The following is a 13,784-nucleotide window of genomic DNA, read 5'->3' as shown; positions in this document are numbered from 1 at the left end:
CCTCAGTTCCCTCATCTGTAAAATGGGAATGAAGACTGTGAGCCCCTCGTGGGACAGTAAGTTCTCAATAAATGTTCTAGACTGTGAGCCCACTGTTGGGTAGGGACCGTCTCTAGATGTTGCCAACTTGTACTTCCCAAGTGCTTAGTACAGTGCTCTGCACACAGTAAGCGCTCAATAAATACGATTGAATGAATGAATGAATAAATACGATTGAATGAATGAATGAATGACCGGTGGCCTCAGCCCAGCTGTGTGACTTTGGGCAAGTCACGTTACTTCTCTGGGCCTCAGTTCCCTCATCTGTAAAATGGGAATGAAGACTGTGAGCCCCTCGAGGGACAACCTGATTACCCTGCAGCGCTTAGAACAGTGCTTTGCACATAGTAAGCGCTTAACAAATACCAACATTATTATTATTATTACCCCACATTCTACCATTTTGGTCCCCTCATCTGAGTGAGTCACGGCCATGCTTAGTACAGTGCACTCTGCACACAGTAAGTGCTCAATCAATCAATCAATTAATCAATCAATCGTATTTATTGAGCACTTACTGTGTGCAGAGCACTGTACTAAGTGCTTGGGAGGTACAACTTTGAGACACATCGAACTGTGCTGTATATTGGCTTAGTTGATAGAGCACGGTCATGGGTTCAAATCCCAGCTCTGCCAATTAATAATAATAATAATAATAATGGCATTTATTAAGCACTTACTTTCATTCATTCGTTCATTCAATCGTATTTATTGAGCGCTTACTGTGTGCAGAGCACTGTACTAAGCGCTTGGGAGGTACAACTTTGAGACACATCGAACTGTGCTGTATATTGGCTTAGTTGATAGAGCACGGTCATGGATTCAAATCCCAGCTCTGCAAATTAATAATAATCATAATGGCATTTATTAAGAACTTTCATTCATTCATTCAATCGTATTTATTGAGCGTTCACTGGGTGCAGAGCACTGGACTGAGCGCTTGGGAAGTCCAAGTCGGCAACACACAACCACACAAACTGCTTCTCCCTCCTTCCCTGCACACGCAACACACTTCATTCCTTCAATTGCATTTATTGAGCGCTCACTGGGTGCAGAGCACTGGATCATTCATTCAATCGTATTTATTGAGCGCTCACTGGGTGCAGAGCACTGGATCATTCATTCAATCGTATTTATTGAGCGCTCACTGGGTGCAGGGCACTGGACTGAGCGCTTGGGAAGTCCAAGTCGGCAACACACAACCACACAAGCTGCTTCCCTCCCCCACCTCCCCGCACACGCAACACGCTTTATTCATTCAATCGTATTAATTGAGCGCTCACTGGGTGCAGAGCACTGGACTGAGCGCTTGGGAAGTACAAGTCGGCAACACACAACCACACTTCATTCATTCAATCGTATTTATTGAGCGCTCTCTGTGTGCAGAGCACTGTACAAGTTGGCAACACACAACCACACAGGCTGCTTCCCTCACCCCCCCATCCTCCCCCGCACACGCAACACACTTCATTCATTCATTCAATCGTATTTATTGAGCGCTCACAGGATGCAGAGCACTAGATCATTCATTCAATCGCATTTATTGAGCGTTCACTGGGTGCAGAGCCCTGGACTGAGCGCTTGGGAAGTCCAAGTCGGCAACACACAGCCACACTTCATTCATTCATTCAATCCTATTTATTGAGCGTTCACTGGATGCAGAGCAGTGGACTGAGCGCTTGGGGAGTCCAAGTCGGCAACACACAACCACACAAGCTGCTTCCCCCTCTTCCCCCGCACACGCAATCCACTTCATTCATTCACTCAATCGCATTTATTGAGCGCTCACTGGGTGCACAGCACTGGACTGAGCGCTTGGGAAGTCCAAGTCGGCAACACACAACCGCACAAGCAGTTCCAGAAGGAGGCCAGCCACCTCCACAGCCGTCCCCATCTTAGCCCCCCCCCCCCCGGGCCCCTTTGCCTCCGAGGGCTTTATTTTGTTAATATATATTTTGTTTTGTTGTCTGTCTCCCCCTTCTAGACTGTGAGCCCGCTGTTGGGTAGGGACCGTCTCTAGATGCTGCCAACTTGGACTTCCCAAGCGCTTAGTCCAGTGCTCTGCACACGGTAAGCGCTCAATAAATACGATTGAATGAATGAATAAAATGATAATAATAATAACAATGGCATTTGTTAAGGGGTTACTATGTGTAAAGCACTGTTCTAAGTGCTGGGGGGATACAAGGTGATCAGGTTGTCCCACGCAGGGGAATGAATGAACAGTAAGCGCTCAGTAAATCCGACTGAATGAATGAATGGACAGTAAGCGCTCAATAAATACGATTGAATGAATGAATGGACAGTAAGCGCTCAATAAATCCGATTGAATGAATGAATGAGCAGTAAGCGCTCAATAAATCCGATTGAATGAATGAATGGACAATAAGCGCTCAATAAATCCGATTGAATGAATGAATGGACAGAAAGCGCTCAATAAATCCGATTGAATGAATGAATGGACAGTAAGCTCTCAATATATACGATTGAATGAACGAATGAACGGTAAGTGCTCAATAAATAATATTGAATGAATGAGCAGTAAGCGCTCAATAAATCCTATTGAATGAATAGTAAGCGTTCCATAAATACGATTGAATGAATGAATGAGTAGTAAGCGCTCGATAAATACGACTGAATGAATGAATGGGCAGTAAGCGCTCAATAAATACGATTGAATGAATGAGCAGTAAGCACTCAATAAATACGATTGAATGAATGAGCAGTAAGTGCTCAATACATCCGCTTGAATGAACGAATGAGCAGTAAGCGCTCCATAAATGCGATTGAATGAATGAATGGACAGTAAGCGCTCACTAAATACGATTGAATGAATGAATGAGCAGTAAGCGCTCAAAAAATCCGATTGAAAGAATGAATGAGCAGTAAGCGCTCAATAAATACGATTGAATGAATGAATGAATGAACAGTAAGTGCTCAATAAATCCGATTGAATGAATGAATGGACAGTAAGCGCTCAATAAATACGATTGAATGAATGAGTGAGCAGTAAGTGCTCAATAAATACGACTGAATGAATGAATGGACAGTAAGCACTCAATAAATCCGGTTGAATGAATGAATGAATGGACAGTAAGGGCTCAATAAATCCGATTCTATGAATGAATGAGCAGTAAGCGCTCAATAAATACGACTGAATGAATGAATGAGCAGTAAGCGCTCAATAAATAATAAGATTGAATGAATGAATGAGCAGTAAGCGCTCAATAAATCCGATTGAATGAATGAATGGACAGTAAGCTCTCAATATATCCGATTGAATGAACAAATGAGCAGTAAGTGCTCAATAAATACGAATGAATGGACAGTAAGAGCTCAATAAATCCGATTGAATGAATGAATGGACAGTAAGCGCTCAATAAATCTGATTGAATCAATGAATGGACAGTAAGCGCTCAATAAATACGACTGAATGAATGAATGAGCAGTATTGAATGAATGAGCAGTAAGTGCTCAATAAATCCGATTGAATGAATGAATGGACAGTAAGCGCTCAATAAATCCGATTGAATGAATGAATGAGCAGTAAGCGCTCAATAAATAATAAGATTGAATGAATGAATGAGCTGTAAGTGCTCAATAAATCCGATTGACTGAATGAATGAGCAGTAAGCGCTCAATAAATAATAAGATTGAATGAATGAATGAGCAGTAAGCGCTCAATAAATAATAAGATTGAATGAATGAGCAGTAAGCGCTCAATAAATACGATTGAATGAATGAATGGACAGTAAGCGCTCAATAAATCCGATTGAATGAATGAATGAGCAGTAAGCACTCAATAAATCCGATTGAATGAATGGACAGTAGGCTCTCAGTAAATACGATTGAATGAATGAATGGACAGTAAGCGCTCAGTAAATACGATTGAATGAATGAATGAGCAGTAAGCGCTCAATAAATCCGATTGAATGAATGAATGAGCAGTAAGCGCTCAATAAATAATAAAATTGAATGAATGAATGAGCAGTAAGCGCTCAATAAATAATAAAATTGAATGAATGAATGAGCAGTAAGCACTCAATAAATAATAAGATTGAATGAATGAGCAGTAAGCGCTCAATAAATCGGACTGAATGAGTGAATGGACAGTAAGCGCTCAATAAATCCGATTGAATGAACGAATGAGCAGTAAGCGCTCAATAAATCCGATTGAATGAATGAATGAACAGTAAGCGCTCAATAAATCCGATTGAATGAATGAATGAGCAGTAAGCGCTCAATAAATCCGATTGAATGAATGAATGGACAGTAGGTGCTCAGTAAAGATGACTGAATGAATGAATGGACAGTAAGCGCTCAATAAATCCGATTGAATGAATGAATGGACAGTAAGCGCTCAATAAATCCGATTGAATGAATGAATGGACAGTAAGCGCTCAATAAATCCGATTGAATGAATGAATGAGCAGTAAGCGCTCAATAAATACGATTGAATGAATGAATGGACAGTAAGTGCTCGATAAATACGATTGAATGAATGAATGAGCAGTAAGCGCTCAATAAATCCGATTGAATGAACGAATGAGCAGTAAGCGCTCAATAAATACAACTGAATGAATGAATGAGCAGTAAGCGCTCAATAAATCCGATTGAATGAATGAATGGACAGTAGGCTCTCAGTAAATACGATTGAATGAATGAATGGACAGTAAGCGCTCAGTAAATACGATTGAATGAATGAATGAGCAGTAAGCGCTCAGTAAATCCGATTGAATGAACGAATGAGCAGTAAGCGCTCAATAAACCCGACTGAATGAATGAATGGACAGTAAGCGCTCAATAAATAATAAGATTGAATGAATGAATGAGCAGTAAGCGCTCAATAAATAATAAAATTGAATGAATGAATGAGCAGTAAGCACTCAATAAATAATAAGACTGAATGAATGAGCAGTAAGCGCTCAATAAATACGACTGAATGAATGAATGGACAGTAAGTGCTCAATAAATCCGACTGAATGAACGAATGAGCAGTAAGCGCTCAATAAATACGAATGGACAGTAAGCGCTCAATGAATCCGATTGAATGAATGAATGGACAGTAAGCGCTCAATAAATCCGATTGAATGAATGAATGAGCAGTAAGCACTCAATAAATACGACTGAATAAATGAATGAGCAGTACTGAATGACTGAGCAGTAAGCGCTCAATAAATCTGACCAAATGAATGAATGGACAGTAAGCGCTCAATAAATCCGATTGAAGGAATGAATGAGCAGTAAGCCCTCAATAAATAATAAGATTGAATGAATGAATGAGCTGTAAGTGCTTAATAAATCCGATTGACTGAATGAATGAGCAGTAAGCGCTCAATAAATAATAAGATTGAATGAATGAATGAGCAGTAAGCGCTCAATAAATAATAAGATTGAATGAATGAGCAGTAAGCGCTCAATAAATACGATTGAATGAATGAATGAGCAGTAAGCACTCAATAAATCCGATTGAATGAATGGACAGTAGGCTCTCAGTAAATACGATTGAATGAATGAATGGACAGTAAGCGCTCAGTAAATCCGATTGAATGAATGAATGAGCAGTAGCGCTCAATAAATCCGATTGAATGAATGAATGGACAGTAAGCGCTCAATAAATAATAAAATTGAATGAATGAATGAGCAGTAAGCGCTCAATAAATAATAAAATTGAATGAATGAATGGACAGTAAGCACTGCATAAATCCGATTGAATGAATGAATGAGCAGTAAGCACTCAATAAATCCGATTGAATGAACGAATGAGCAGTAAGCGCTCAATAAATAAGATTGAATGAATGAACAGTAGGCGCTCAATACATCGGTTTGAACGACTGAACGAAGGAGGTCCGGGGAGGCGGAGAGGAGGCGGGGTCCCGGAGGGAGGAGGCGGGCAGGGGGCGAGGCCAGGCCCGGGTGGGCAGCTGGGCCCCGGGGGCGTCTAGAGAACAAGGGAGCGGAGTGGCCGCCGCCGCCGCCGCCTCCATCCTCCCTCCGGCCCGGCCCGGCCCGTCCCACCGCCAGTCCTGTCAGCCGGCCGGGCGGCGCCGCTAGGCAAGGCCGAGGCTTCGCCGGAAGAGTAGGCCGCACGGGGACCGGCCCAGGCCCGGACCTGCGGGGTACTATGGGGGAGACGAAGATCATCTATCACCTGGACGGCCAGGAGACGCCCTACCTGGTGAAGCTGCCCCTGCCCGCCGAAAGGGTCACCCTGGCCGACTTCAAGGGCGTCCTGCAGCGGCCCACCTACAAGTTCTTCTTCAAGTCGATGGACGATGACTTCGGGTGAGCCAACAAGCCCCCCACCATTTTCCCCCGTCCCCCCCCCTCCATTTCTGAGGGGGTCAAGGGCGGGGACCGGCTCCAGCCGTCGACGACTTGGACTCCCCGAGCGCTCTGTACAGTCAGGCGGTCAATAAAGACGATTGAGTCAGTCAGTGCTATGTACTGAGCGCTTACTGTGGGCGGTCAGTCAGTAAAGACGATTGATTGAGGCAGTCAATCAATCAATCAATCAATCAATCGTATTTATTGAGCGCTTACTATGTGCAGAGCACTGTACTAAGCGCTTGGGAAGTACAAATTGGCATCACATAGAGACAGTCCCTACCCAACAGTGGGCTCACAGTCTAAAAGGGGGAGACAGAGAACAGAACCAAACATACCAACGAAATAAAATAAGTAGGATAGAAATGTACAAGTGAAATAAATAGAGTAATAAATATGTACAACCATATATACATATATACAGGTGCTGTGGGGAAGGGAAGGAGGTAAGACGGGGGGATGGAGGGGGGACGAGGGGGAGAGGAAGGAAGGGGCTCAGTCTGGGAAGGCCTCCTGGAGGAGGTGAGCTCTCAGCAGGGCCTTGGACTCAGCAGTCGTATGGACTGAGCGATTACTGTGGTCAGTCAGTCAGTAAATATGATTGATTGAGGCAGTCGTATGGACTGAGCGCTTACTGTGGGCAGGCAGTAAGTACGATTGATTGAGTCAGTCGTATGGACTGAGCGCTTACTGTGAGTCAGTAAATACGATTGATTGAGGCAGTCGGTCGTATGTACTGAGCATTTACTGTGAGCAGTCAGTCAGTAAATATGATTGATTGATTGTCAGTCGTATACTGAGCGCTTACTGTGTGCAGTCAGTAAATATGATTGATTGAGTCAGTCGTATGGACTGAGCGCTTACTGTGTGCAGTCAGTCAGTAAGTACGATTGATTGAGTCAGTCAGTCGTATGGACTGAGCGCTTACTGTGTGCAGTCGGTCAGTAAATATGATTGAGTCAGTCAGTCGTATGTACTGAGTGCTTACTGTGCGTAGTCAGTCAGTAAATATGATTGATTGAGTCAGTCGTATGGACTGAGCGCTTACTGTGTGCAGTCGGTCAGTAAGTACGACTGATTGAGGCAGTCGGTCGTGTGGACTGAGCGCTTACTGTGGGCAGTCAGTAAGTACGATTGATTGAGTCAGTCAGTCATATGGACTGAGCGCTTACTGTGTGCAGTCAGTCAATAAATACGATTGATTGAGGCAGTCGTATGGACTGAGCGCTTACTGTGCACAGTCAGTCAGTAAATATGATTGATTGAGTCAGTCGTATGGACTGAGCGCTTACTGTGTGCAGTCGGTCAGTAAGTACGATTGATTGAGTCAGTCAGTCGTATGGACTGAGCGCTTACTGTGGGCAGTCAGTCAGTAAATATGATTGAGTCAGTCGTATGGACTGAGCGCTTACTGTGTGCAGTCAGTCAGTAAATATGATTGATTGAGGCAGTCGTATGGACTGAGCGCTTACTGTGTGCAGTCAGTCAGTAAGTACAATTGATTGAGTCAGTCAGTCGTATGGACTGAGCGCTTACTGTGGGCAGTCAGTCAATAAATACAATTAATTGAGTCAGTCGGTCGTATGTACTGAGCGCTTACTGTGTGCAGTCATTAAGTACGATTGATTGAGTCAGTCGTATGGACTGAGCGCTTACTGTGTGCAGTCAGTCAATACGATCGATTGAGTCAGTCATATGGACTGAGCGCTTACTGTGTGCAGTCGGTCAGTAAATACGATTGAGTCAGTTGTATGTACTGAGCGCCTACTGTGGGCAGTCAGTCAGTAAATACGATTGAGTCAGTTGTATGTACTGAGCGCTTACTGTGTGCAGTCAGTCAGTAAATATGATTTTGATTGGGTCAGTCGTATGGACTGAGCGCTTACTGTGTGCAGTCGGTCAGTAAGTACGACTGATTGAGGCAGTCAGTCGTGTGGACTGAGCGCTTACTGTGGGCAGTCAGTCAGTAAATACGATTGATTGAGTCAGTCAGTCATATGGACTGAGCACGTACTGTGTGCAGTCAGTCAATAAATACGATTGATTGAGGCAGTCAGTCGTGTGGACTGAGCGCTTACTGTGCGCAGTCAGTCAGTAAATATGATTGATTGATTGAGTCAGTCGTATGTACTGAGCGCTCACTGTGTGCATTCAGTCAGTAAATATGATTGAGTCAGTCGTATGGACTGAGCGCTTACTGTGTGCAGTCAGTCAGTAAGTACGATTGATTGAGTCAGTCGTATGGACTGAGCGCTTACTGTGTGGTCAGTCAATAAACACGATTGATTGAGTCAGTCAGTCGTATGGACTGAGCGCTTACTGTGGGCAGTCAGACAGTAAATATGATTGATTGATTGATTCAGTCGTATGTACTGAGCGCTTACTGTGACCAGTCAGTCAGTAAATATGATTGATTGATTGAGTCAGTCGTATGTACTGAGCGCTTACTGCGTGCAGTCGGTCAGTAAATATGATTGATTGAGTCAGTCGTATGTACTGAGCGCTTACTGTGTGCAGTCAGTCAGTACGATTGATTGTCAGTCAGTCATATGGACTGAGCGCTTACTGTGTGCAGTCAGTCAGTAAATATGATTGAGTCAGTCGTATGGACTGAGTGCTTACTGTGTGCAGTCAGTCAATACGATTGATTGAGTCAGTCATATGGACTGAGCGCTTACTGTGTGCAGTCAGTCAATATGATTGATTGATTGAGTCAGTTGTATGTACTGAGCGCTTACTGTGTGCAGTCGGTCAGTAAATACGATTGAGTCAGTCAGTCATATGGACTGCGAGCTTACTGTGTGCAGTCGGTCAGTAAATACGATTGATAGTCGTATGGACTGAGCGCTTATTGTGTGCAGTCAGTAAATATGATTGTCAGTCGTATGGACTGAGCGCTTACTGTGTGCAGTCAGTCAGTAAGTACGATTGAGTCAGTCGTATGTACTGAGCGCTTACTGTGTGCAGTCGGTCAGTAAATACGATTGAGTCAGTCAGTCGTATGGACTGAGCGCTTACTGTGTGCAGTCAGTCAGTAAATACTATTGAGGCAGTCCGTCGTATGTACTGAGCGCTTACTGTGTACAGTCAGTCAGTAAATACGATTGACTGAGTCAGTCGTATGTACTGAGCGCTTACTGTGTGCAGTCGGTCAGTAAATACGATTGATTGTCAGTCAGTCGTATGGACTGAGCTCTTACTGTGTGCAGTCAGTCAATAAATACTCTTGATTGAGGCAGTCGTATGGACTGAGCGCTTACTGTGGGGAGTCAGTCAGTAAGTACGATTGATTGAGTCAGTCAGTCGTATGTATTGAGCGCTTACTGTGTGCAGTCAGTCAGTAAATATGATTGAGTCAGTCGTATGTACTGAGCGCTTACTGTGTGCAGTCAGTCAGTAAATACGATTGTCAGTCGTATGGACTGAGCTCTTACTGTGGGCAGTCAGTAAATACGATTGAGTCAGTTTTATGGACTGAGCGCTTACTATGTGCAGTCAGTCAGTAAGTACGATTGATTGAGTCAGTCAGTCGTATGGACTGAGCGCTTACTGTGTGCAGTGAGTCAGTAAATACGATTGATTGAGTCAGTCAGTCGTATGGACAGAGCGCTTTCTGTGTGAAGTCAGTCAGTAAATACGATTGATTGAGTCAGTCGTATTTACTGAGCGCTTACTGCGTGCAGAGCGCTGGACTAAGCGCTTGGGAAGTCCAAGTCGGCAACATCTAGACCATGAGCCTGCTGTTGGGTAGGGACCGTCTGTATATGTTGCCGACTTGGACTTCCCAAGTGCTTAGTACAGTGCTCCGCACACAGTAAGCGCTCAATAAATACGATTGAATGAATGAATCTGGAGACGGGCCCTACCCAACAGCGGACTCACAGTCTAGAAGGGGGAGACAGACAACAAAACATATTAACAAAATAAAATAAATATGTCATTCAATAGAATAAATATGCACTTGATAAATACGATTGAATGAATGAGTGATACTTCCCAAGCCCTTAGTCCAGCGCTCTACACATAGTAAGCGCTCAATAAATACGATTGAGTGAATGAATCTGGACTTTTCCCTATCTTGTGTCCCCCCCCGCAACACACATTCATTCCTTCAGTCGCATTTATTGAGCTCTTACTGTGTGCAGAGCGCTGGACTAAGCGCTTGGGAAGTCCAAGTTGGCAACATCTAGAGACGGTCCCTACCCGACAGCGGGCTCACAGTCTAGAAGGGGGAGACAGACAACAAAACATATTAACAAAATAAAATAAATAGAATAAATATGTCATTCAGTAGAATAAATGTCATTCAATAGAATAAATATGTGCTCAATAAATTCGATTGAATGAATGATACTTCTCAAGCACTTAGCCCAGCGTTCTACACACAGTAAGCGCTCAATAAATACGATTGAGTGAATGAATCTGGACCTCTCCCTCTCTTTTGTCCCCCCCCCAATACACATTTATTCCTTCGGTCGTATTTAATGAGCGCTTACTCTGTGCATAGTGCTGGACTAGGCGCTTGGTAAGTACACATCGAACACATAGTAATAATAATAATAATGACATTTATTAAGTGCTTGCTATGTGCAGAGCACTGTTCTAAGCGCTGGGGAGGTCACAAGGTGATCAGTTTGTCCCACGGCGGGGCTCACAGTCTTCATCCCCATTTTCCAGATGAGGTAACTGAGGCCCAGAGAAGTGAAGTGACTTGCCCAAAGTCACACAGCTGACAATTGGCGGAGCCGGGATTTGAACCCATGACCTCCGACTCCAAAGCCCGGGCTCTTTCCACTGAGCCACGCTGCTTCTCCGACAGAGCACCGCCTCCCCGGGGACCCCCCGATTCATCTCCAGTTCTAGCCTGAGACCTTCCACAAATTTGGGAGCAGCCGTTGGGGTGTCCCGTCCCTCCCCCCCCCCCACCTTTTCCTCTATCCCGGGGAACGAGTTTGGGGATCCCGGGAACGAGTTTGGGGTTCCCTGGGGAAGTGGGTGTGGGAGACGCGCAGAGAGAGCAGACGCTGTGGTTTGAGAGCAGGGGCCCTTGGAGAGTGCATCAGTTCATTCATTCCGTCCTTCAGTTGTATTTATTGAGCACTTACTGTGTGCAGTGCTCTGTACTAAGCGCCTGGAAAGTCCAGTTCATTCATTCATTCATTCAATCGTATTGATTGAGCGCCTACTGTATGCCGAGCACTGGACTAAGCATTTGGGAAGTACAAACTGTCAACATATAGAGACGGTCCCTACCCAACAGCGGACTCGCCGAGCACTGGACTAAGCGCTTGGGAAGTACAAATTGTCAACATATCATCATCAATCGTATTTATTGAGCGCTTACTGTGTGCAGAGCACTGTACTAAGCGCTTGGGAAGTACAAGTTGGCAACATATGGAGACGGTCCCTACCCAACAGCGGGCTCACAATCTAAAAGGGGGAGACAGACAACAAAACAAGTCGACAGGCGTCTGGGGTCCAACCTATCCCTATCCCACCCCTCCTGCCCCCCAAACTTGCCGTGGTGGGGTCTTAGCCCACCCCCAGGAAGAGGGTGGGGAACGGCAGCAGAGGATCAAGGTTCCAAGGTGATCAGCTTGTCCCCCGGGGGGCTCCCAGTCTTCATCCCCATTTTCCAGACGAGGTCACTGAGGCCCAGAGAAGTTAAGTGACTTGCCCAAAGTCCCACAGCTGACAATTGGCGGAGCTGGGATTTGAACCCAGCTCTTCCCCGCACCGCCCAGGAGACCCATGGACAGTAGTTTTTGTGGGAGGTCTCCCCGCCGAAGCGGCAACGGCAGCTCTTGACTGCCGTTAAACTCCTTGGAGACAAGGCACGTGCCTGCTAATTCTGTCGTCGCATGCTCTCCCAAGCGCTTAGTACAGTGCCCGTACTTAGCGCTCAGTACATGCCATTGAGCATTTCGGTCCCCTGTCCAGACTTGGGGGGACGGGTGGTCCGGCGGTTGCCCTTAGCTCGGGCCTCCACCGTTGAGGAGGCCTCCCCCTTCTAGACTGTGAGCCCACTGTCGGGTAGGGACCGTCTCTATATGTTGCCAACTTGGACTTCCCAAGCGCTTAGTACAGTGCTCTGCACACAGTAAGCGCTCAATAAATACGATTGAATGAATGAATGATGATGATGATGATGATGGTACTTGCTAAGCACTTACTATGTGCAAAGCACTTTTCTAAGCGCTGGGGAGGTTACAAGGTTGCCACAAGAGGGTCCCAGAGAAGGCCCACTTTCCAATCATTCCAATCATTCAATCGTATTTAATAATAATGATGATGATGATGATGGCATTCATTAAGCGCTTACTATGTGCCGAGCACTGTTGTAAGCCCTGGGGAGGTTACAAGGTGGTCCCATGGGGGGCTCACGGTTTTAATCCCCATTTTCCAGGTGAGGTCACTGAGGCCCAGAGAAGTGAAGTGACTTGCCCAAAAAGTCACACAGCTGACAATTGGCGGAGCCAGAATTTGAACCCATGACCTCTGACTCCAAAGCCCAGGCTCTTTCCACTGAGCCATGCTGCTTCTCATATTTATTGAGCGCTTACCGTGTGCAGAGCACTGGACTCAGCGCTTGGGATGTACAAACCGGGAACATGTAATAATAATAATAATGATGGCATTTGTTAAGCGCTTACTATGTGCAAAGCACTGTTCTAAGCGCTGAGAAGGTTACAAAGTGATCAGGTTGTCCCACAGGGTGCTCACAGTCTTACTCTCCATTTTCCAGATGAGGTCACTGAGGCCCAGTGAAGTGAAGTGACTTGCACAAAGTCACACAGCTGACAATTGGCGGAGCCGGGACTTGAACCCATGACCCCTGACTCCAAAGCCTGGGCTATTTCCACCGAGCCACGCTGCTTCTCATATTTATTGAGCGCTTACTCTGTGCAGAGCACTGGACTCAGCGCTTGGGATGTACAAACCGGGAACATGTAATAATAATCATAATAATAATAATAATGGCATTTATTAAGCCCTTACTATGTGCAGAGCACTGGACTAAGCGCTTGGGATGTACAAACCGGGAACATGTAATAATAATAATAATAATGATGGCATTTATTAAGCGCTTACTATGTGCAAAGCACTGTTCTAAGCGCTGAGAAGGTTACAAAGTGATCAGGTTGTCCCACAGGGGGCTCACAGTCTTAATCCCCATTTTCCAGATGAGGTCGCTGAGGCCCAGAGAAGTGAAGCAACTTGCCCAAAGTCACACATTTGAACCCATGACCTCTGACTCCAAAGCCCGGGCTCTTCCCACCGAGCCACGCTGCTTCTCCTATTTACTGAGCGCTTACCGTGTGCAGAGCACTGGACTCAGCGCTCGGGATGTACAAACCGGGGACACGTAGAGACGGCCCCTACCCAACAACGGGCTTGGGAGACTTATGAGAAGCAGC

General features: G+C 45.3%; 1 protein-coding gene across 2 annotated transcripts in view; it reads left to right on the top strand.

Annotated features, from left to right (window-relative positions):
- The first annotated feature begins 6,000 nt into the window (after positions 1 to 6,000).
- DVL3 (dishevelled segment polarity protein 3) overlaps positions 6,001 to 13,784 on the top strand; it is a 71,375-nt gene continuing 63,591 nt past the window's right edge. For both annotated transcript variants that reach the window (XM_038743236.1, XM_038743235.1), the window contains exon 1: positions 6,001 to 6,324. In XM_038743236.1, coding sequence (XP_038599164.1) covers positions 6,164 to 6,324 — 161 coding nt within the window. In that variant the 5' untranslated portion in view covers positions 6,001 to 6,163. The remainder of the gene's footprint in view (positions 6,325 to 13,784) is intronic.

This window comes from Tachyglossus aculeatus, chromosome 1 (assembly GCF_015852505.1).
Source record: "Tachyglossus aculeatus isolate mTacAcu1 chromosome 1, mTacAcu1.pri, whole genome shotgun sequence".
Classification (NCBI taxonomy): domain Eukaryota; kingdom Metazoa; phylum Chordata; class Mammalia; order Monotremata; family Tachyglossidae; genus Tachyglossus; species Tachyglossus aculeatus.
This window is presented reverse-complemented; position numbering and strand designations above follow the sequence as displayed.